The 25,875-nt window shown below is 36.7% G+C and overlaps 1 protein-coding gene across 2 annotated transcripts in view; it reads right to left on the bottom strand.

Annotated features, from left to right (window-relative positions):
* Window positions 1-11,408: 11,408 nt before the first annotated feature.
* The window catches only part of TFPI (tissue factor pathway inhibitor), a 65,153-nt gene continuing 50,686 nt past the window's right edge, over window positions 11,409-25,875 (bottom strand). The window contains 4 exon segments of one of the 2 annotated variants that reach the window (NM_001101714.1): window positions 11,409-11,559; window positions 11,561-11,573; window positions 11,576-11,582; window positions 12,520-12,699. In NM_001101714.1, coding sequence (NP_001095184.1) covers window positions 11,476-11,559; window positions 11,561-11,573; window positions 11,576-11,582; window positions 12,520-12,699 — 284 coding nt within the window. In that variant the 3' untranslated portion in view covers window positions 11,409-11,475. 2 annotated transcript variants of the gene reach the window in all.

Below are 25,875 nucleotides of genomic sequence, written 5' to 3'. Positions count from 1 at the left end.
GGAGAAAGTACAAATCATATTGGGAAAATTGGATTTCCACATGCAGAAGTTAGAATCAAGACCCCTACTTTACACTCTATACAAAAATAAACTCACAATGGATCAAGAATCTAAAGACCTGAAAGCGTCGAATTACTAGAGGAAAACAGCAAAAATGATGAGACACATTTGCCTGGTCAAAGATTTCTTGGATAAGACCCTAGAAGGACAGGCAATAAAACCAAATATAAACAAATGAGATTGCAACAAGTTGGAAAACTTCTGCACAGCAAAGGAAACAATTAACAAAGTGAAGAGGCAACCAACAGAATGGAAAAAAATATTTGCAAACTGAGTGTCCAATGATGAATCAACATCTAGAATATATAAGGAGCTCAACCCACTAAAAAACAACCAAAACAAAGAATTCAATTAAGAAATGGGCAAAGATAAAAACAGGAAATTTTTAAAGGAGAAAACACAAATGGCCAACAGACTTCATGAAAAAATGCTCAAGATCACTAGCCATCAGGGAATGCAAATCAAAACCACAATGAGGTTTCACCTCATTCCAGTTAGAAAATCTATCATCCAGAAATAAAAAAATAATAAATGCTGATGAGGATATAGAGAAAAAGGTTCCCTAATACACTGTTGGTGGGAATATAAACTGGTGCAACCATTATGAAAGATGTATGCAGATTCCTCAAAAAACCAAAAATAGGTCTATCCTATGACCCAGTTATCTCACACCTGGAAATATATCCAAAGGAAATGAAATAATCATAAGAATTACCTGCATACTGTATTTAAAGCATCTCAATTCACAATAGCTAAGATATGGAATCAACCTACAAGTTCATCAATGGGTGAATGGATAAAGAAAATTGGGTGTATATATACACAACGGGACATTACTCAGCCATAAAAACTACAGAAATCCTGACATTTGCAACAAAATGGATACAACTGGAAAGCATTATGCTAAGAGAAATAAGCCAGGCCCAAAAGGACAAACATCAGATGTTTTCTCTTATTTGTGGTAGTTAATATATACAGAAAATATAAAAACTGTTGGATGTATCATTTGGCATATAGTTAGGAATGTTGTTTCACTGAGTCACATCATGCAAATGGTCATGCACTCTCCTTTTCCATGTTCAAAAGGAAAAACAAAAAGAAATGGAGAGGAGAGGAATAGTGAGGACTTTTAGAGTACTAGTAATGTTTTGGTCTTAATTTGGGTGTTGGTTATGTGTGTGGTCACAGGACCAAAATCTCATTTATCTGTATAGTATGTGCATTTTGTAGAAAAAAGAATAAGATTTTAAACTCCAGAGCTTTGCCCTACAAACTCTGTTGGAAAGGGAAAGCATTTAAAACCTTTGTATTTATTTTAGTTAATTTACCTTTTATTTTCAGGAAAATACCTCATATATTTAATTGGGAGGTCAGTTAGTACTGAAGTACTTCTAACAAGGTAACAGCTATTCCTTACCCCTTATATTTCCACAGTCAACCATCCTGTGGCTTGCTCCCTTGTTACTTTTAGATATATTTATTTTGAATGAGTCACAAAGAGAGAAGGAGAGACAGAGAGAGAGGAGAGAGAGAGAGAGAGAGAGAGAGAATCTTCCATCTGCTGATTCACTCCCCAGATAGCTGCAATGGCCATAGCTGGGCAGGCTAATGCCAAGAGCTAGTAGCATCACCTGGGTCTCCCAAGTAGTGAGCAGTGGCCCAAACACTTGGTCTGACTTCCACTGCTTTCCCCAGACCATTAGCAGGAGGTAAATTGGATTGGAGCAGCCAGGACTCGAACTGGTGACCATATGGGATGCCAGCATTAGAAGCAGTGGCTTTACCTGCCTAAGTCACAAGGCAGGCCCTTCTTACGAATTTCTTACATTCTTTTCATTGATGTATACAGTGCCTTTGTTTATTTACTTGAAAGGGAGATAGAGAGAAACAGAAATATCAACCATCTACTGGTTCACTCTAAAATGCCTGCCTGCAAAACTTAGGTTTGGCCAGGCAGAAGCTAGAAGCTAGGAATTCCATGTGGTCTCCCATGTGGGTGAAAAGCATCAAAGTATTTGGGCCACCATTTACTGGCTCCAAGGTGTGCTTGTTAGGAAAAGAGATGCAGATTGGTGTCTCCTCATAGGGGGCACCAAAAATGTTAGAAAAAGAGGTGCAGATTAGGGGACAGCACCTTGATATAGTGGGTTAAGCTGCAGCCTGCAGTGCCGGCATCCCATGTGGGCGCCTCTTCTAGTCCCGGCTGCTCCGCTTCTGATGCAGCTCTCTGCTACGGCCTGGGAAAACTGAAGATGATGGCCCAAATCCTTGCACCCCTGCACCTGTGTGGGAGACCCAGAAGAAGCTCCAGGCTCCTGGCTACGGATTGGCTCAGCTCCGGCCGTTGTGGCCATCTAGGGAGTGAACCAGTGGATGGAAGACCTCTCTCTCACTGTCTCTGCGTCTCTCTAACTCTGCCTTTCAAATAAATATTAAAAAATAGGCATAGAATAGGGAGGAGCCAGTGTATGAATTTACAGCCAGAATGAATTTATTCAGAGAAAATAAATTCCTAAATTTGGGTGACCAACTGCCCATGTGCACAATGATGGAACACGTGGCAGAAGGCCCCAACTGCAAGGGGTGGGGCCTTTTGTATTTTAGGAGGAGTAAGGATGGGGGTGGGGTAGGGGGCTTCAGGCTGAGCTGAATTCCTGGAACTGGTCTTTCAGGTGTTGGAGCAACTGGTCTTTCAGGTGTCTGTGGTGGATGGAGTATGAAGGCACTAATAGGGTGAGAGACCCAATTGAGATTCAAGTGCAAGGAATAAATTTCAATGTCTATCTATCTTTTGGGCAATGAGCTGAGCATGTCTGAAGCTTATGTCTTCGTTCCGTCAGTGTTGGGTAGAAAGCTGGGTTGAAATCGGTGGCCAGTCTGTATCTTAGGCACTGTGGTAAGGGTTGCAGACATTCCAAGCAGCAGCTTAACATGTTTTGCCACAATGTCTGCACCTACAATTCCTTCCCATATCTACTACTTTTTCTTTCTTTTTGAATAATTTTATTTAAGGTTTACAAACTTGGGGGCTGGCACCATGGCACAGTAGGTTAATCCTCTGCCTGCAGTACTGGCATCCCGTTCTAGTCCTGGCTGCTGCACTTCCAATCCAGCTCTCTATTATGTCCTGAGAAAGCAGTAGAAGATGGCCCAAGACCTTGGGCCCTGTACCTGCATGGGAGACAAGGAAGAAACTCCTGGCTCCTGGCTTTGGATAAGCACAGTTCTGGCCATTGCAGCCATTTGGGGAGTGAACCAAAGGAAGGAAGACCTTTCTCTCTCTCTCTGCCTCTCACTGTCTGTAATTCCACCTCTCAAATAAAATAAATAAAATCTTTTTAAAAGTTTACAAATTTAATGTATTTCCTAAATATGGATTCAGGAACATAGTGATACTTTCCACCCTACCCTCCCTCCTGCTAACACTCCTACCCTACTTCTTCCTCCCTCTCCTATTCCCATTCTTAAATTTTTCAAAGGTCTATTTTCAGTTAACTCTATACTCATAAGATTAACCCTGCACTAAAAGTTCAACAATAGTAAAAAGAATAAAAGTATTCCTCAACAGACGAGACAAGAGCTATAAACAATCATCAAATCTCAAAATGTCAATTTCACTCTTATACATTACCTTTTAGGAGCTCTATTAGATACCTCAGATCAGGGAAAACATATGGTATTTGTCTTTTTGGGACTGGTTCATTTCACTAAGAATAATGGTTTCTAGTTGCATCCATTTTGTTGCAAATGACAGGGTTTCTTTTTTTAACAGCTGAGTAGTACTCCATGGTGTTTGTGTGTGTGTGTGTGTGTGTATGTAAAACTATTTATCCAATCTTTAGTTGATGGGCATCTGGGTTGATCCTGTATCATCTTAGCTATTGTGAATTAAGCTGCAATGAACATGGGGGTACAATTCATTATTTCTAAGCATGAGATTTACTGGCCAGTGCTGTGGCTTAATAGGCTAATCTTCTGCCTGCAGCACCGGCATACCAGGTTCTAGTCCCGGTCAGGGCGCCGGATTCTGTCCTGGTTGCGGCTCTTCCAGGCCAGCTCTCTGCTGTGGCCAGGGAGTGCAGTGGAGGATGGCCCAAGTGCTTGGGCCCTGCACCCCATAGGAGACCAGGAGAAGCACCTGGCTCCTGGCTTCAGATCAGCGTGGTGCGCTGGCCACAGTGTGCCGGCAGCAGTGGCCATTGGAGGGTGAACCAATGGCAAAGGAAGACCTTTCTCTCTGTCTCTCTCACTGTCCACTCTGTCTGTCAAAAAAAAAAAAAAAAAAAGAGAGAGAGAGAGAGATTTACTCCCCTACATTTTATCCTGTCCCTTTATAAATTTTCTTCTCATTCTAATATGTGAAATTTCATGTGAGTTGAATGGGCAGGATGTGCTGAGTAGGTTTTCTTTTGTTTGATTCAATTCACCATTTCAAGAAATGGAATCTGTCTTTGGTGCTGTAACATTTTCCTCCCTTATTTTATCTTCTGTTGTCTAGAATGTTTTATCAATTCAAGGTGAGGCTGCTGCACTGATTGCCTAATTTCCTTATCTTTTACATACCATTTTGCTTCTCTATGACTTTTTCTTTCTATAGCATAAGATTTTTTTCTATTACTTGAATTTTTTAAAAAATTGATTGTATTTTAATTATAATACTTTTTTTTACTTCAGCCACAACCAATGTAATTACTCATGGATACATCCTTCTTTGGCAAACAGGGATGGAAGGCAAAGCTGGGATGAATACAATGAGCAGCCATTTATTATTATTATTTCTTTTCTTATCATTTTCTCCCCTTTTGGTGGAGGTATATGAAAATGTACAATGGCTGAGAACCAAGTCCACTTGGAGGGAAAAGCAAACATAACTGGATACATACGAAAGCATCCTCACTTGACGTCAAGCATTCCTGAGACTCAAAACATCCAAAAGGCCATAGGGCTTTTAAGGAAAATGGCAGGTCTGATAAGATTCAAGTTGCTCAAAAGGTGAACTGTCAGGACCAAGGGCAGGTCCAGAATGTGTACCAAGAAAACAGCTCAACCTTTACAGAAATTGTGGAAGGGTGGCGGCTTCCCCAGGTTAAACAAATACTACCTGTTTCTTTAAACACAGACTCAGAGGAGCAGCAAAATAGAAACAGCTCAGAAAATAACGCAAAATAGAATCCTATGTAAAAGCCTGCGGTCAGGTCCAGCCTATAAAGTCTTGCGTAATGAAGAAAACAAACACACAAACTGCAAATACGCATGGATTCCCACTCACCATATTCGTGGTCATCCAAGCAGATCTTGGGTAGGAGGAGTGTGTTAGATCAAGAAAAGAAAGGCAGAGTGCAGGCAGGCAGGCAACAATACCCAGGGCATCTAGTACTGAAACAGCACTTTACACTTTATGTTCTGTGTGGGTGCAAACTGTTGAAATCTTTACTTAATATATACTAAATCGATCTTCTGTATATAAAGATGATTGAAAATGAATCTTGATGTGAATGGAAAGGGAGAGGGAGCGGGAGATGGGAGGGTTGCGGGTGGGAGGGAAGTTATGGGGGCAGGAAAAGCCATTGTAATCCATAAACTGTACTTTGGAAATTTATATTTACTAAATAAAAGTTAAAAAAAATTATAACACTTTTTTCTTCATAAGCCTTTGCTAGCTTATTTCTCTGTAAATACTAATAATAAAGGTTAAAATAAATGTAAAAATATTTATCTTCTAAATATAATTTTTTTATTTATTTTAAGAGGCAGAGCAACAAAGAGAGGGGAAGTTCGGGACAGGCCAAAGTCAGGACCCAAAAACTCCATCTAGTTTTTCCCTGTGGGCGGTAGGGCCCCAATCATTTGAGCTGTTTTCTGCTGTCTTCCCAGGCACATTAGCAGGAAGCTGAATGGGAAGCAAGGGAGCCAAGAGTTAAACTGCTGCTGCCATATAGAATGCCAGTGTCACCAGTGGCAACTTAAGCTATACCACAATGCGAGCCCCTTATGTTTGTGTTTTTTTTTTTAATGTTCCTCATAATGTATTTGAATTTTATATGAGATTTTTCCCTGAAAGTTTCAAAAAATAATTTTTACCATATTTACTATTAGGTACATTAGGGATTTTTAAAATGTGGCTATTATTCATATATTTTGAAAAATTATTATTCAAGCCAGTATTTAGAAATGTCATTGTTTTCATATGTTAACTTGCAATTTTGTTGAATGCTAGTATGATATCTAGTTTTTTATGTTTTAGATTCTATTGAATTTTCAGTTATGACAAGCACATTTTATAATAACCATAGTAATATCTACATCTAATTCTATTATCTTTTTGTATTGACTGTAAAATTAAGAGTGCTTAGATATTTGAGTAGAAGAGAGCATCTTGGTCCTGTTCCTGACTTCAATGGGATTATTTTAAAAACTCTTATCACCATGTAGAAAGACAAATACATGTGTTTTCTCTCATATGTGGAGCTAATAAAGAGGATGAGAAAAATGTGTGAATGAGGGCTGATGTCCCACCACTCATGATGCTGTATCCCAAGCCTGTTCAAGTCTCGGCCACCCTACTTCTGAGATAGCAGAAGAATATGCACCTGAGATAGCAGCAGAATATGGCCCAAGCACTCAGGCCCCTGACACCCATATGCGAGAGCCAAATGGAGTTCTTGGCTCCAGTCATTGGCATAGCACATCCCTGGTCGCTGGGGCCATTTGTGGTGTGAACCAGTAGATGGTATATCTTTATATCTCTCTGATGCTCTGCCTTTCAAATAAATAAATACATCTTTTTTACAAAGTGTGGATGCTGGCCAGCGCCACGGCTCACTAGGCTAATCCTCTGCCTGCAGCGCCGGCGCCCCAGGGTTCTAATCCTGGTTGGGGCGCCGGATTCTGTCTCGGTTGCTCCTCTTCTAGTCTAGCTCTCTGCTGTGACCCAGGAAGGCAGTGGAGGATGGCCCAAGTACTTGGGCCCTGCACCTGCATGAGAGACCAGGAGGAAGCACCAGGCTTCTGGCTTCGGATCGGCGCAGCATGCCAGCCTTAGCAGCCATTGTGGGGGGAACCAATGTAAGGAAGACCTTTCTCTCTGTCTCTCTCTCTCTCACTAACTCTGCCTGTCAAAAAAAAAAAAAGTGTGGATGCTATATTCTTTTATATATAGATATTTATGTGCAGTCTCTTTTAAAAAAATATTTGTTTGAAAGAGTTACAGAAGAGGGAAAAACAGTCTTTTTTTTTTTTTGAAAAAATTTTTTTTAAGATTTACTTATTTCTTTGAAAGGCAGAGTTACAGAGAAGCAGAGGCAGAGAGAGAAAGAGAGAGAGAGAGAGAGAAAAAGAGAGAGAGAGAGATTTTCCATCCGCTGGTTCACTCCCCAAATGGCCACAATATCCGGATCTGGGCCTATCCCAAGCCAGGAGCCTGAGCTTCTTCCTGGTCTCCCATGCAGCTGCGGGGGCCCAAGGACTTGGATCATTTTCTACTGCTTCCCTGAGCCATAGCAGAGATCCAGATGGATAGTGGAGCAGCCAAGACTCGAACTGGTACCCATATGGGATGCTGGCACTGCAGGCAGTGGCTTTACCCACGAGGCCACTGTGCCAGCCCCTAGACTGAGTTTTGATGGCTAAATGTGTTGCACTGATTCCTTCCACCTAAAATCAGATACTTTGGGTATTTTTCATTTGTGATTCAAATATATCCTTGTTTAGGTTCCAACTGATTGGGCTAGGAATTTTATCATGTGTGAGCAATCTGTTTGGAAAATCATATTCATTGTTCTAATGCTGTGTTTTTACTGTATTATATGATTAAAACATTTCCATCCCCTTCAAAATCAATTATGTACCACAACTATCTAATCTTCTCTTTAAAAGTGCTCTGAGTTAGGTAACCATTACATATAGTGTTCAAGTTGCCATTGATATTCCTGAATCCCATATCAGAGGGCCTAGATTCAAGTCCTAGCTACATAAACTTCTAATCTGGATGTTCAGCCTGGGAGGCAGTGGTGATGACTCATGTACTTGAATTCTTGCCACTCATATGGGAAACTTAGGTTGAATTTTTGGTTCCTGGTTTTGGCCAGGAACCAGCACAGGCTAGTACAGGCATCTGGGGAATGAACTAGTAGATGTAAGATCTCTGTCTCTCTGCCTTCCAAATAAAATGAAAATAAATAAATACAAATTCGTTGAAAATAAGTAAAAGCACTCTGAGTAATCCTAGTCAAAACACCAGCCATGTGGTTGTAGTTCAGAGACTGGTCCTGTGGGACTGACAAGGACAAGGAATCCTGTTCTACATAACAGAATACAGGAAAAGCACTTAAGGTGTGTCTCAGATAAAGTCCCTGAGGAAGAAGAGGGAAACTAGATATAAATGTGGATTGCATAAAATCTATACATGGACAAGTGTAGCTGATAAAAGTGTTAATAAATGGCTGGCGCCGTGGCTCACTTGACTAATCCTCTGCCTGCAGCACCAGCACCCCGGGTTCTAGTCCCAGTTGGGGCACCGGGTACTGGTCCCGGTTGCTCCTCTTCCAGTCCAGCTCTCTGCTGTGGCCCCGGGAGGGCAGTGGAGGATGGCCCAAGTGCACCCGCATGGGAGACTGGGGGAGGCACCTGGCTCCTGGCTTTGGATTGGCGCAGCACCAGCCCTGGCGGCCACTGAGGGAGTGAACCAACAGAAGGAAGACCTTTCTCTCTGTCTCACCTATCAAATAAAAAAAAGTGTTAATAAACCCGCTGAATAGCAGGCTAGTTGTGTGTTATTTTCTTCCTACTTTGGAATGTAGAAGGCCAGGCTGACTACAATAGTCAGGATTGGAATTCTTTATATAATGAATGGTTATATTTAAATATACATCTGCTCATATGTATACAATTATATATAAAGACATTGATGTGAATGTGTATGTAATGTGCAGTGGGGTAAAGAGAATATATGAATTGATAAGACATACTGTACTAATTTGTTTGACAAATAAAAAGAAATGTGACTATGCCCTTAAATGGAGATTATTAGCAAATTCCAGCTAAGGGGGTGAAAGCAGAGTGGAGCAAGTTTGTTTTTTGTTTTTTTTTTTTTTTGTTTTTTTTTTTTTTTTTTTGGTCATTGTACACTTTGTCTTTGTGATAACTATAAAAGCCCTAATCCTAATCCTTAAGTATTTAATACAATATAAGGACAAGAATGAGACTTGATTATTCATTATTCAGGATAATATATTTTATTTCTTACAATGTAAAAAATAAAATTATTTAAGTAATTTTCAGCCTGAAAACTTAATTTTGAATACAGACAATGAATCAACAAAGGAGATAAATACACATATATGGTACCTAATGAAATTCAATATAAAATTCACAGTTAGATACATTTGATTTTTGAAAAATAAAGGAATAGAATACTACCAGAGGACTTCTTAGAAAAACAGTAAAAATGACAACCACATGCAATCAAACATTGCAGACCACCTCGTGGTTTGAATGAATACTGCTGGAGAACAAGATGAACTCACCATTGTAATGTTTTTATGTCCTTGGTGGCAACTTACCCTTAAGGAAAACTTCCTCCTATTTAAATCTATTGCTGTCCATGAACACACAACAACTGAACATATTCCACTAGGGCTTTTGATTCCACAGCAAAATCCCAGTTTAAGGGAAGGATTTATGCACTGAATTTTTGCAATCAACTTATAAAACTTTTCTTAAGCTGAACAAATTGATACTGTTTTTAAATTATGTAATTTCTAGGCCACAGGATGGAAATGTTTTGTAATTTCATGCTAGGACTTTTCATATTCCAACTTAAAATACAGTGATTTTTAAGTGGACATTAGTTGAACGTTGACTTCAGATAAACAGCATAGGGAATCAGATTCTCAAATTGGAAAGCAGCATGAGTAAATCATAGAGGTTAAAGACATAGTCAGTGAACAGTAAATACGATTACTAAATGGAAGTAGTCATTTAAAAGTACAGTAGGTAAGTTCAAAACCGTAGATACAAATTAAATTGTGATAATGTGAGTTTGAAGTTAAGTACCAACTAGTGAGTTCTTGGAGTATTTTGAGTGGTGGAGAAAACCATCAAATTTCTGAGGATACAGCAGGTTGTACAAAGCCTGGTTGGGGGGGGGGGGGAGCTGGATGAACCTTATGAAAAATGAAGCAAGAGGATTTGAGGCTGATTAGACAGGATTTGGGGGAGAAATAAGAAATGAAATTTGACTTCAAACTTTCAGGACTGAGGAACAGAAATAATTGTAATAATATTTCTGGAGAGAAGGCTTTACAGCTGAACCGGAGTGATGAGGTGGTTTGTTGTTTCTGGATGACAAGTTCGGGTTTAAATGTGAATCGATGTGAACATCACAGAAACCGTGATGTCCTGGAGGCTGTTGAGATACCCGACTGCGCCTGGCTCAGCCGCAAAGGAACAGCACAGCTCTGGATACAGAGGAGTAGCTCCAGAGAAATGTTTGTTACAGCTGTCAGTGACCAGTGAACACATTTTAGAGTTGACTCATCTTTGCTGTTAATGTTCTTTTCTTCATAAATAATGTAACTTTTTGAGTGTAAATTACTGGCTACATTGTGTGTAAAGCTTAACGACAAATATATTTGTAAATATTATTTTGGTTAGGAGAAAATTTTGCTGAGTAATGTAATTGAAGAGTTTCCTTTTGATTTCTTTTCAAAAACTTGGTTTGCCATAAAGTTTCTTCTTTTCATGAACTTATTTAATACATAGCGATTGAACTAGAATTAAATGAAGAAAAAAATTTAACCAATAAAAATCAGGCCGGCATATGTTGCAGAACTGACTTGTCTTTTTTCAAAGACAATTTGGCTCCATATTAAATGGAGGGAGGGAAGGATGTGATAGAATTGTATTGTTACCAGTTGTTTCCAAAAACACAATTTAGGAGTAATTTTTATCAGAAATAGGTCTTTGTTACCATTTTCAAAGTTAAAACCCCAAAGTGTTTGTTCTTTAGAGCTATATTTCTTAAGCCGGTGTTAGGCTTTAAAGGAGACCATCACATACATGGACATAACAAATAAGCGAGTACAGATGGTCAAATAGATGGGCACCAGATGGAAATAAAAGGCTAGACTTGATGTGGCCAGTAGCATGATAATTTGTAGTTAAATGGCAAATACAAAGGGGTCAAAAGAAAAAGTAAATTCACAGTAGCCAGTTAATTAAGCCCTAGAATAGGACATTTGGCCAGATTTTAAAAGGAAATCTGATATAAATATATCAATACCAGGAACACAAAGTCTAGAAAATTATTTAAGAAACATACTAAGTAAAACTGTAATAGCAGATGAGAACAAGATAAATCAGAGTGAAATACTCAAAGAAAATGATTAGTAGAATTAATTTTCTATTACAACAAACTTATGTCTTTTTAACAAAAGTTTCTACATAAGTTATTTTCACTGGCTGCTTCTTTTTCTTCCTTTTGGTTTTAATTAGTCCTCCTTTTGATAGATTTCGGATGAAACCTACAAGGGAAAGACCAGAACATTTTTACATGATAAAGTAACACAATAAAACATTTTTTTTGGAATCTTCTCAAATTAGCTTTTAACAATGAATCCCCAAATATATGACCAGCTTATAAACTTTTAATTTGTGTATGCCTTTCTGTAGAACAGCCTATTTGTAGGGAAGTCAACTTGCATATGTAAGATAAGCATGTCGTTTAGTTCCAGTGTTACTTCAGCTTCTGTCAGAAATCTGTGGCTGTACACGGTGGCACAGCGGGTCAAGCTGATATCTGCAGGGCTGGCATTCCATATGAGCCCTGGTTCAAACCCAGGCTGCTGGGCTTCTTATCCAGTCCCTGCTAATTCACCTGAGAAAGCAGCGGAGGATGGCTTAGGTCCTTGGGCCCCTGCACCCACATGGGAGACCCAGAAGAAGCTCCTGGCTCATGGTTTTGGATTGGCTCAGCTCAAGCCATTGTAGCTATTTGGGCGAGTGGAATTAGTGGATGGAGGATTTCTCTCTGTATCTGTGTCTGTCTCTGTCTGTCTCTCTTTGTAACTCTGACTTTCAAATAAATAAATCTTAAAAAAAATCTGTGCTCATTTTATTTTAAAATGTGGAAATATTGCTAACCATATATGACAAAATTACAAATGATTATCAATTTTTCATACATTTTTCTATTAGAGACAGGTAACACTTTTATATTTAGAAGAAATTAATGAATATGTTAGAATTCGTGTCATAAAGGGAATCTTAAAGGGACTTTGGTAGAATTCTTTAAAACAAAAGCCTAGTGTTTAAAAGAGTAACATGTTTAATATGTTTTAGATTGATTTTTTTCTATGAAGACAACTAATTGCATGGCATTTTATAGATTAAAATTCATTCACAATTTCAATATAAGTTATCTGCAGTGCTAGCGAATTAATGGGAAGAACAGCTTTTTACCTTTTTTACAAGCTGTGATACATGCTTTTTTGGAAGTGAAATTATTTTCATTTCCCCCACATCCACTGTACTTAAATGGGCGGCATTTCCCGATGATTGCATTGTAGAAGAATCTGATCTCATTGGCTTGACACAATCCTCTGTCTGCTGGGGGCAGACACCATGAGGGGCCGTGAAATGCTAAAAAAAAATTGAGGAAACGTGGTAAGCCATATATGAAAGTGAATTTTAAGCTTTCATGTTATACTGTTTATGAATTATTCTGTGGAATATGAATATAAAGCAGTAATATGAATAAATAAGAGTAGTACTTAATAAAACTAATGTGTTTCTGTTTCATAAAAGTGTTTAAACAATTCAGGTGTCCACCATGCCAGTATATTTTTCTAAAGAATAATAAGAATAATTTCCAAAGGGAAATATAATTATTACTATTTATGTGAATAAACTAATTGTACATAGTAACATAAAACAACTACTACACAGCAATTTAGCTTCTGAAAATTTGTTACCATATATTTTTCTGTGTATGCACAGTACTAACATTTACAAATCATTTGCTCATAAATGTTCAACTTAAGGAAAACAATGCCATGGTGAGCGCAATCTGTATGCATGGTGGGACACAGACATTGAATCTGAAGAAGTTTCTTCTCTTGCAATAAACATACTGAACAATAATACAATGACAATTTAAAGTGCAGGAATTCAGGTGCAGCACGTTTTAACTTAAAGTTGCAGGAAAGGAGTCCAGAAGTGATGTTTGATTCAGTAATAGCCTTTTTCTCATTAGTTGAAACATCAGTTCTATAATGTTTTTGCAAAGGAAGCAATATTGCTATAGCTGAAAAAACAAAATACTGCCTTGAACCGGACACTCAGGCTGATCTGCCAATGGGATGAGTGATTTTCAAATACAGCCCAGAAATTGTATCCAGGGTAATAAAAGAAACAATAATCCTTAAGGTGAATGACAGCATTAGTTTCAGCATAATGGTAGTTTTCAGATCCTTTTGGGAATTTCTGCCAGTGTGGGGATTCGGTACACTTCAGTAACACACAGCTGCTTGATGTCAATGAATCGATGCTGCAGGTAAGTTGTTGGATGGCAAAGAATCGATAGATGAAAAGTTTAGTTACTTTGTCAAATGATGAGATATGATACAACACATGCAGATGAAGATTTGCCATGTGCTCAACATTGGCAGAAAATAGAGCTTCAAGGAATCAGAAGCCAAGAAGGCAAATTGGATTTGCAGAAAACAAGAAGTCTTTACATGAATGAAACCCAGATGAATAGACAATAAAAGAAATGAAATGAATTAAAATCAGGATATAATTAAAAAAACCTCTTAAAATTATAGAAACATTCTTACCACCTCTGTCTTCTAGATATTTAAAGATTACAGTTGTCTTGGTTGGTCATATAATAAAGAAAAAAAAATTCCAGAAACTATGCAACAGAATGGATACTATTGGGAAGAATATGTAAGAAAAAATTTGATTAAGGCATTTTCAGTCAAATTTCCAAAACTATAATCACATAAAGAGTATTAAGTTTTATTAGGCCTTTGACTTCGTGTACAAACACTGATTTTAAAAAGAAACTCATAGGGTGTGTAAAACTAAACATTGTTCAAAATATGTAGACCTATATGTATTACTTCATCCTATAGGAATTATAGTGCATGATTTTATAAATGGATTGTGCATACAAGTTAACAACATGATGCTATGACTTAAATAAATAATAAGATTTTACTCTAGTAGAGCAGGTTAACACATCTAATATTTCACACTTACTTCCATGTGACTACTGCTGCTGAAATGTGCTTAGGTAACAAAATTCTCTAATTTAATGCTAGTTTATAAACTAGTTCTTATGTTGCACATTAGATCTCTAGATTTGTTCATCCTACACATTCACTGCTTTGTGTCATTTGATATGATTTTGTGCTATCATAAATCAGTTAAAATGCATTTAGTGAGAATATGTGCTAAACTTTCTAGAAAATGTGGACGTTTCCTGTCACTAAGAATGGTTTGTGTAAATAGGAATTGTCCAGCAGTCTAGAGCAGGTAAATTATAATTGAGCCCCAGTATTGTGCAATCTTTTCCAGTGTGTGTGATGTGGTTTTTCATTCTAATGTGATAAAATAACATATGATTTATATATTAATTTCACATTAGCAGTTTGTGTACCAGTTGTATCTGTCTGCAATGTTACAGATAATTATGTGAATGTACTTGTAATTTGTACCCTTCTTTACCTATGTTAGTTATTATATCTTAATAGACACACTTTTTCTAAAGTTCCTTATTCCATGAGAAAGAGAATTTTTTTAATGACAGGGAGTGAACTCCTCCTATTTTATAGTACACAAGCTATAATTAACCTTGTATATGATGTGATCAAGGCTATTTCATTGGGAGGCCAAGCCTAGTGTATCTTGGGCTTCAGTTCCTAGAGTGGATATACAAGGATGTAGCCCACCATCAGGGACCAAGATCCTGGAGCAACAAGAAAATCAGAACAGCATCAGCGCTCTCTAAGGGCGCAGAAACATGGATGATATACCCCAGGGTGGTGGGGAGATGTACTCTGCCTCACTCTTCCTTTGACTATCTAGTTACTCAACAATGTCTGCTACTGACCAAATCTACTCAGAAACCAAAGGGCTTCCCCAGAAGCCAGAGCATGGCAGGAGGAAGGCAGGGGTTGGGTTTGAGAGCAAATGGTTGAGAAACCTGATGCCATTTGAGAAAAGTTTAAGTACCACTCATATAATCCAAGACACCAGAATGCCTCTGCCTAATAATAATACATGGCTTCTGAACAAGAAGTTGTCAGGCGTGCTGCTTCTGACTACGCAAGATCTGCTATCAGATATCTGTTCCTATTCAGACAGTGCCTGTCAGCAACTGAGTCCGTGGAAGTTGTTGGACTCATTTTGTTTTCCTAGATTTCAGCCAGGGCCTGTTAAATCATTGAAACAACACAGCTTTGACCCAGATCAATAGTGAGGCTCCTAATGTTAGAAATGAGAATATTTTGGTAATGGGTTAAAATTTGAAGTTAATCACTGAGGATTCTTTCTTATACATATATGGGTAACTTTTAGGAATTTTAAAAAATTATTGAAGATTCTTCAGAAGGCAATTGCTTTTCAAAACACAAAATGTTCAGGTATGTAAACTATTCCATGTCTCTTAAGATCATTTAACTCTAAGCAATAAAACTATCATTGGATTGCCACTGCATAAATCACACTAGAATTAAAAGTAATGAAGTATATTTTAGCTACAAGGCTTTCTTTGGGAATTATTATAATCTATCATCAAGTTAAATCATGAAGAGAAAAGAAATTGAAATTTTTGCACCTATTAAGGAGATAATCTTGATTGTTTTCAATTAACAGATCTACTTTAAATACCAATAGGCACTTACCTATTCAAAATCCAGACTGTGATACCTACAATGAAAGAAAATACACTGGAGTGCTTGGTTTGAGTCCCATCTCTGCTCCTGATGCCGGCTTCCTGCTAATTGCACCCTGGGAGGCAGCAGGCGATGGCTCAGGTAATTGAGTCTTTGCCATCAATGTGGGAAACCTGGATTGAGTTTCCAGCTCCTGATCAAGCTCATGTTATTGTGGGCATATGGGGTGTGAACCAGCAAATGGAAGCTCTCTGTCTGTCTGTTTGTCTCTCTGACTCTCAAATAAATAAAAACTTTAAAAATGCAAAGATTTTGAAACAATTACATGATATGTCTTTTCTGGATATAGATTATAAGTGCAGTATTTAAAGTATATTAAATGGACAGTAATCAGAGTTTTGCTCATTTTCTAAAGGGAATTTAATGACCTAATGCATTCCATCCTGATCCTACCATGAGGAACAAATTGAGTGGCTTCCTTCTACGGGATCTGGGTGTCAGAATGAAAGATTCCTCCTATCCCCGTTTTTCTTTATTTTTCTGTCAGTAACTACCATGATCTAGCGAGACTGCAGAAGTGTGACGAGATGCACCAGAGTCAATTTTTCATGCAAACTGTTTTATACAATTTTCTTGAAATTTATATGATAAACTGAGTCTTGTAATCATTCTGAGTCTTTACTGTGTCACCTTTCTTATTCCATTTTACATAGTTACTTAGGCTTTTATTTTATCAAACAATTCAAGTTTAGTGAACCACTTCATAACTCATGGAGTAAATTTTATTTTGCCTTTGGAGAATTTTTAAAGGAATTGAATAACAAATCATTACTTTGATTTTCTTCTGCTATAATTTTATATTAAAGATATATATGACTTTAAGTATTTTATTACAAATTATTTTTGTAAAACTTTGAAACAAGATGAAAATTTAACAAATATAAAATTTTCCATCATTTAACCCCTGCCCTTTAAGCAGTATCAACGGCTTGTAAATACTTTCACCAAAGTTGTTTGTATATGTAAACATATGTAAGTGTACTGCTGTTTATCATATACTTGACAATATTTGATGGATATGTCTCTAAATTTTGCACAGGAATAATTCTTTCTCTTTATTTTTGGCACAACATTTCATTTTATGAATTGACTTCAGTATATTTTGCCAATCTATTACTTATGGATTTACAGACTATTTCAGTTTGTTTTTGTGCCTAAACACAAAATATGGACCTCAGTGCCAAAAATTATTTTCTAGCTCACTATTTTTCCCCTTGCTTACCACCAAATGTAAAGTAGTATTATGTGGGATACGGAATTGCTTATACTTCCTCAAATGTTTTGCAAAAGGTTATTTACATAGAATATAAGATCCCATTGATTTTAAGATGGACTATGTTTTACTTGTAAAGAAAACACAGTAATTATATTTTTATAAAATATCAGTTATAAGCTTCATCAAAACCATGTTAATTTTGAAAACAAAATGCACCTTGAAATCAATAGAATTGTTTTTGCTAACACACCAAATTCACATGCACACATACAACTACACACAAATAAGAATGAAAATAATGTATACTATCTAGTGAACAAAAAGCTGACAGACTGTAACATCAGTGCAAAAGATGATTATTCTAGAAAATGTTATAAGGTAATAAGCTTAGAAGTTTATAAGGTCAAAATTCCACAAAATAGATTATTTTACATTGAGTTTATTCCATATGCCTGGGCCTCCTCCAGCAGCTGCTTATAAAATTTTATTACTGCAAGATGTGTTGATAATCAAATATTTAATATATTGAAATAGTCCACAATATTAATGATTATGGTCTTTTGCAATATAATAGAAATATTACATTGAAATAATCACCACAGAAATATGGGTGATTTTTCTTCTCTTTTTAGTTTTCTATTTTTTTAAATTGTGACAATTGTAATTCTCAATTTTACATACTAAAATATTTAAGAGTGAGTTCAGTAGCATGGGTTTGTAAATAAAATAGTGGCAATTAAGTGTTTCTGTTTGGGAATGGGCAGTAGACCTGTCACCTTCTCTGTGCTGTAGGAAATGTGTATCTCCAGTTATTCATAGGGGCAAGTGCTGTTAAATGGGCAGAAACTTCCATTTCCAATAGAAGAGCAAAGAAGGTAGGGACAGAGAAAGTAGTCACAAAAGTCATTTTTTAAATTCTGTATGTAGTGGGGCCACTTAGTTAAGGGTGTAATGTAGAAGGTGGGTTGTCAAGGGCTTGGGAGAAGTCATGGGAAGTGGGCTGTAAGAATTCTTTCTCAGACAGGAAAGCCTGTCCAGATTAAATAAGAAAAGGAGAAACAGATATTTGTAGGGTTGATTTCTTTGCCTAGATATTGCTTACGCCATGGGTAGAATTCACAAAGTCATCTTAATTCAGAGATTTTTCCTAAACAGATCACAAAGAAAGTCACAATAAAATTACTAATCATGAAACTTCTATGAGTATTAATCTTTTAAAATAGTTATATCTTCTAATACATCAGAAAACCTTTGTATGACATAGGCACAAAATTTTTAAAAAAACTATGATTTTAGTAAAGGTGAAAATCAGTGTTTACTTTGTGACTGAACACCAAAAAGGAAACCTGTTGAAGTGAAATGGACACTATGGGAAACGGTGACTTGATCAGCATAGCCCTGACTGTTAATGAACAACTTAATACATTATCCCTCTTAGTAGTTTTTTTTTGGTCTGTTTTACTTAATATGACTGGTTTAATTCTGTAATTAATACACAGTTATTCTTAAGTGTTGAAAATTAACTGAAATGTGACCCCTGTTAAACATAAGAGTGGGAATAAGAGAGGGAAGAGATGTATAATTTGGGGCATGCTCAAGCTGACTTGCCCCAAATGGTAGAGTTAGAAACATACCAGGGGATTCCAATTCAATCCCATCAAGGTGGCATGTACCAATGCCATCTCACTATTCCAAGTGATCAATTTCAGTTCACAATTGATCATAATGAAAGGACTAAGAGTCAAAGGGAGCACATAAACAAGTCTAGTACCTGCTAACACTAACCGATAGAATAAATAAAGGGGAGAGTGATCCAACATGGGAAGTGAGATACTCAGCAGACTCATAGAATGGCAGATGTCCAAAATAGCACTCTGGCCTCAGAATCAGCCCTAAAGGCATTCGGAGCTGGCTGAAAAGCCCATGAGAGTATTTCAGGCATGGAAAGCCAAGACACTCTGGCAAAAGATCTCTGTGAGTGAGATCCCAGTGGAAAGAACAGGTCTTCAAAGAAGGAGGTACCTTTCTCTGAAGGGAGGAGAGAACCTCCACTTTGACTATGACCTTGTCTAAACAAGATAAGAGTTGGAGAACTCAGAGGGCTTCCATAGCCTTGGAAACTCATGACTGGAGCATAGGGAGATTACTGATGCCATAGACAGGAGTGTCAATTGGTAAAGTCAACAACAGGAGTCACTGTGCACTTACTCCTCATGTAGGATCTCTGTCCTTAATGTGCTGTGCATTGAGATTTAATGCTATAACGAGTACTCAAACAATATATTTCACTTTGTGTTTCTATGGGGGTGCAAACTGTTGAAATCTTTACTTAATGCATACTAAACTGATCTTCTGTAAAAAAAAAAAAAGAAATTATCAACTCCCAAATTGACTCTCACTGGGATTAAACATGACAATAGGTCTGATCTGATTTCATCATCATTTAAAAAAAATCATCTATTATTTTTCACTTTATGTTTCTGTGTGGGAGCAAACTGTTGAAATCCTTACTTAATGTATACTAAGCTGATCTTCTGTATATTAAGATAATCGAAAATGAATCTTGATGTGAATGGAAGGGGAGAGGGAGTGGGAAAGGGGAGGGTTGTGGGTGGGAGGCACGGTATGGGGGGGAAGCCATTGTAATCCATAAATCGTACTTTGGAAATTTATATTCATTAAATAAAAGTTAAAAAAAACTATGATTTTAGTAAAGGTGAAAATCAGTGTTTACTTTGTCAATCAGCTTTCAAAGAAAAAAATGGAATTTTGTTTATTTTAAATCTTTATGTGTTTACATTTACTTGTAAGGCAGGGAGATAAAATCTTCCTTCTGCTTGTTCACTCACCAGATGATGAATACAGCCAGTACTGGACCAGGGCATAGCTCGAAACCAGGATCTAAGTCTTCCAAGTGGGTGACCAGAGCCCAAGTACTTGAGTCCTCATCTGCTGCCTTCCAGGGTGCTCATTATCAAAAGGCAGGAATCAGAAATGGAGCTGGGATTCAAACTCAGAACTCCCATATGGGATGCAGCAATTCCAAGAGGTATCTTCACTGTTGCATCAAAATTGTGGTTTTAATAAATCGAGGAGACAGGTGCATGTGTGAATGTTGGAAATAAAGAATACAAGGGGCCAGAGCTGTGGTATAGCAGATAAATCCACTTCCTGTGGCACTGACATCCCATATGGGCAATGGTTCGAGTTCCTGCTGCTCCACTTCCGATCCAGCTCTCTGCTAACATTCCTGGGAAAGTAGCAGAAGATGGCCCAAGCACATGGGCTCCTGCACCCTTGTGGGAGATGTGGAAGAAGCTCCTGGCTCCTGGCTTCCAACTGGACCAGCTCCAGCCAATTTGGAGTGAACCAGCAGATGGAAAATCTCTCTCTGCATCTCTGCCTTTTTAATTAATTGATTAATTAATTTAATTAATACAATTAATTAATTTGATTAATACAATTTAATTAATTAAAAAGAAAACAAAAGTTGGAATATTTCTGGTTTGTTCAGGTACTTTGCCAACTCCAAATTATTTGAAGAGCAGAATATATGAATTGGAAAGGTAGATTTAGGCAAAATTAAGAAGCTTCCTGAACATTAATATACTTGGATTTTATGATGTAAACATTGGTGAACCCTTGGAAGCATTGAAAGTTGAAATAGACAATTCTGATCTTCCTTGATGAAGCTAACTTAACCATACATGTGTGAGTTGAATCCAATAACCTAAAATAGAGATTACACAAAAGCAACTTAAGCTATATCCAGGAGAATGGTTAAAATTAGGATGAATGTGGGAAGAAAGAGATTTAGAAGCAGAGTAAGTCTAGTGTTTCTAGAATGATTAGCTTAGGTTGTGGAATGTTTTTCTATATTATAAAATGTTATAGAATTAATTATAACCAAAATGGTTTCATAATTTATAATTCAATTGTGGTTTTTGTTTTATTGTGGCCTTACATAGAAAAGTCCCTATGAGATTAGCCAGTACCTATGTAAATAAATCCAAGATGGAAGATGGAAGATTGGAACCTCAGTTGGGAGAACACAGAGAATTCTGACTTTGTTCAATGAATGTATAATATTTTTATGACTTTGTCCTTCCAAAATGCTGTTGTACAAGGCTCTACCTTAACATCTAAGATAACATTGAAGTCATCAATGTGTCTAAATCCATCCCCTATTTGACAGGCATGTCTGTGAAGGATATAACCACAATCATATTTATTATTCTGATATTTTAGGTACCTTTGATAGCTCCCATCATGTAAGAGGATCCCAGTGTTGGTTAAATTGTACTGAAATTAAGAAGTACACAGACTTACATGTCTCTCTAAGGTCAAAAGATAGAACTGGAGATATGGGTTAACAAGTCGTCTGACCAAAAATAATATCCAAAGACATGAAAAGTGTATCTCTGTTTTATAATGGCTTTTACAGTGGCATATAGCTTTTCAGATAATCATAATATAAATTAAACTTATAAACAAGTTATGGGGACAATAATGCCAAACCAAACAGTTTTCAAACAGCTCAGACTTTTCAGGCAAGAATTGTCAGGTTGGCATGTTCAATCTAAAAATAACAGACCAAAAATAACAAAGCAAAGTTCCAAGTCTCTGCACTCTGGTACCACATTTGCTCTTGTCAGATCAATTTAATACCATTATTTGAGATAAACAAAAAACTATAAACCTTTTGGCTATGTTCCTATGAAAGTTAGAGTTAAAATTTTCTTAATCAATGCTTATTATATCTATGCTTCTTATATTTATTTCTGCAAAGATTACCTAGAATTCAAATGGAAAAAGGGGCAGTAACAGAACTACATAAACAGACTAGCACGAGGCTTTCTAAACTTTGCCTATCTTGATCCTAACCTGTCCCACAGCAGTCAATAACAAATTCATACTTTAAAGGGGGTATTTCTATCCTTAGAGAAAAATGTTTTATTAAATTATCATTATTAATTTGTTAGTTTATAATTTGAATTTTATTATTCTGTAAATAAGTTTTAATGTATAGCTTATTGGTGGTCACACCCTTCAGATGTTTATTCTTACTATTTTACTAGTTACTGAAAATTAATGTCACTTAAAATAATTTTGTTTACAAACTAATGCCCATAATTTTTCCACTTTAAAGACATCTGTATACCATTCAAGTTCGAAATTCACTTCTCTGAAAACTCTTAAAACTGAGGCAAAAAAAAATATTTGATAAAGCTCCAGATTATCCAGGAAGAAAGAGATTAGACAAGTAGCAGTGGTCACTCAGGGTGACTGCATTTGGATGGCAGCAATTTTGGCTAAGCTGAAGTGCCACATTTTTGTTTCTCATCAGCCCAACTGCCAGGAAGTAGAAGGCCTGATGGGTGCTCTCCAAAAGCTGTTTATTTTTGAAGTCAAAATGTCAAAATCTGCGTATGAGGCTTCATACACTATGCAAGCATATTTAGATTATAAAGAATATTTTTATGCTTCTTGGTCTGAGAACACATTCTGGAAAAGCAGATACTTCTTTAGAACTATGGAAGTGGTTTGCAGATGAAATGGATTTTTTCCGAGTTGTCCTTAGCACTGTGATTTATGCAACTGTGTGTACAACTCTTTGGTGAGGGAAGGTTCCTGTGGTTGCAACATTCATCTACCATATAATCACATTTTCAACAAGAGGTCAAATAGATAACAACATTCTCCTGCACATCCGTAAGTTGACATTATCGGTGATGGTGTTTAGCTGTTTATTATGTTCTTTACCTGGGTAGCACCTTTTCCAGAGGGCCAATGATAACCAAAAATCTTTTTTTAAAGTATACAGTTTTATTTCTTTCCACTTTTTTCCATTAATGTATGGAATCTGGACATTAGGTCATACATTGTATATAGATAAGAGAGAGAGAGTGTGAAGTAATCAAATGGTTTTCATGATGACATCCCATCATTTTCCCTGGATTTGGAGGCTGGTAGGGAGCAACGTGGGACTCAGCAAGGTATATAGTTTTTCCTTTTTTCAGTCAGAGAGCAACTATCAAATTGGTTGGAAGTAGGTTTTTGAAGTTTACCAAAGATTTGTTTCCCAAAATGTCATAACATTGATGTAGTCCCAAGACACCTGTTAAAAGTTATATGGAAGCAAATGGTTTTCTGACAACCACAATAGTAATTCACTTATCTTCATGACTGGTCAGCTTCACTGAAAAGACCCCAAATCAACATGAACACTTGAGAACATAAGTTTTCTTTAGTACTTAAACATTTACAGTGAGATGTAAGGCAAGGAGTGTATTAACTATACACGTAAATGCTACAGTTTATTAATACTATGCTCCAGAGACATCACATATTAAGGAAATACCTCAAACATAAATATTAACAAATTCATAAAATGCTATCCAATCCTAAAGATAACATGGATGCATGAATGAAGAAGACGATCAGAAAGACTTGGTAAGTATGAACAGCATTCTTCCAACCATCATTTGTTGTTTCCTTTGTAACTGTGAATCACAAAATTGATAAATAAAAAATGTGAGTCATCTGTCATGCCCTTAAACTGGGCTAAATGCTGGGGTAGGGGCCAGTCAATAAAATAGGAATACATTATTTCTTCCTTCACAAAACTTGTAATCCAGTCAGCAAGACAGAATCAACACAAAAAAATGCAAGTATGAAATGAATCACAATGGGAAGTAGGGGAAGAAAGAGGAAGAAGGCTTCCTGTGGAAGTGAAAAGCAGATTTTTGTACATTGACTGATTCAACCTCATAACAAAGCCGATCAGGTTAATACTATAGCATTTCCAACTTCATTTCACAGTGGGAAGGTAATACTCAAGGAAGTTAAGAAATACCTTAGGCTTACACGACTATTAAGCAAAAGAGTTGGGATCTGAACCCATGACTTCAGGCTTAGGGATGTTTGTCTACTACACCATACTGCCAATCACAGAAAATCAAGGAGAACCAAGTGCAATGTGTTTTCATTCTAAATATTATACACAAAACTATGCATATTTAGAGAAAATGCTTTACAATTTTTTCTCTCACATTTGTGAGGCAAACATTTTCTAACTTCATAGATATCGTATTAATTCAGCCACTCCTACTCTATAAAAATAAAGCTCTCTCTTGAGCTCAGGGCTGTGTTTAAAAATTTAACATCTTACATGTTAAAGTGATCATATTAAGTATGTAATTGATCATATAGAAAGGATTAAGTGTCAGAGGGATCTCATAAATAAGACCAAGGGTCTGGTAATAACAATAAATAGAATTAAAAAGGAGATAAAGTTCCAACATGGGAAGCAGTCCACACAGCAAACTCATAGAATAACAAATGCCCTAAAAAGCACTCTGACCTCAGAATCAGCCCTTAAGGCATTCAGATCTTAAGGCATGGAAAGCCAAGACTCTGGCAAAAAACGATCTACATGAAGGATCTCTGTGAGTGAGATCCCAGTGGAAAGAAGGGGCCACCAAAGAAGGAGGTACTTTTCTCTGAAGGGAGCAGAGAACTTCCACTTTGCTAATGTCCCTGTCTAAATACTGACAGTTTGTGGACTCAAAAGACTTCCATATATGTCTTGGCAGCTCATGTCAAGAGTTTCAGGTAATCACTGACTTCAAAAATAAGAGTGGCAATTTTTAAATCAACAACAGGAGTCACTGTGCACTTACTCCCCATGTAGAATCTCTCTCCTTTCTGAGTTCTACTATGAGAATTAACTGTAAAACTTGCTCTCAAAAAGTACTTTATATTTTGTGTATGTGGGCTGGTGCAAATTGTTGAAATCTTTACTTAGTATAGAGTTGGTCTTCTGTATATAAAGTTAATTAAGAACGAATCTTAATGAAGAATGGGATAGGAGAAGGAGTAGGAGGTAGGATGTGAATGGGGGTGGGATGGTGGGTATGAAGGGAAGAACCACTATATTTATAAAGTTGTAGCTATGAAATTTGTATTATTAATTAAAAGCTTTCTTTTTTTAATTAAAAGCTTTCTTTAAAAAAGTTTCATTAAGGAAAAATAAAGCTCAATCTTTGAGGCCCTGTGGGTAACTTGATAATCTTAAAATATGGAAATAAAAATAAACCTTTATTGTGCTAAATATGTATTCAAGTATCTGGTGTCAAGAAAGCCCACTGGAAAAATATGTTCTCAAATCCATTTACGGTATTCTAGTAATTAAAAATAAATTGTGAATTAAAAAAGAATTTATCATTCCAAGCCATTTTCTAGTAACTAGTAAACCTTAAACATAGCTTTTAAAATGCTTTTCTATCATTTCTCAGCCTTTTGGCTAAGATCAAGTGTAAAATGCTTTTCTAGTATTGTTATTGAAAAATCAATTATGTTTATAAGTATTCCCTTAATAAATAATTACTGCATCTAAAATATTCAAATACTGTACTCAGGTGTTGTTATTTAATGAAAAGAATTGTAAAATAAATTGTGTTGTGGGATAGACCATTATTCCTGTATGCTGAACTGAAACTTTAAGAATTTACATCTTTTTAGAAGAAACTGATAACTGTAGAGACTTAACAGTGGATGTAACTCTTGAATAACAAGGTTTTACATAGAACTGCATTTTCTAAAATTAGGATATATTAATAAAATTGCTAGCAATTATAG

The sequence above is a fragment of the Oryctolagus cuniculus genome, chromosome 3 (genome assembly GCF_964237555.1).
Source record: "Oryctolagus cuniculus chromosome 3, mOryCun1.1, whole genome shotgun sequence".
NCBI classification, from domain to species: domain Eukaryota; kingdom Metazoa; phylum Chordata; class Mammalia; order Lagomorpha; family Leporidae; genus Oryctolagus; species Oryctolagus cuniculus.
This window is presented reverse-complemented; position numbering and strand designations above follow the sequence as displayed.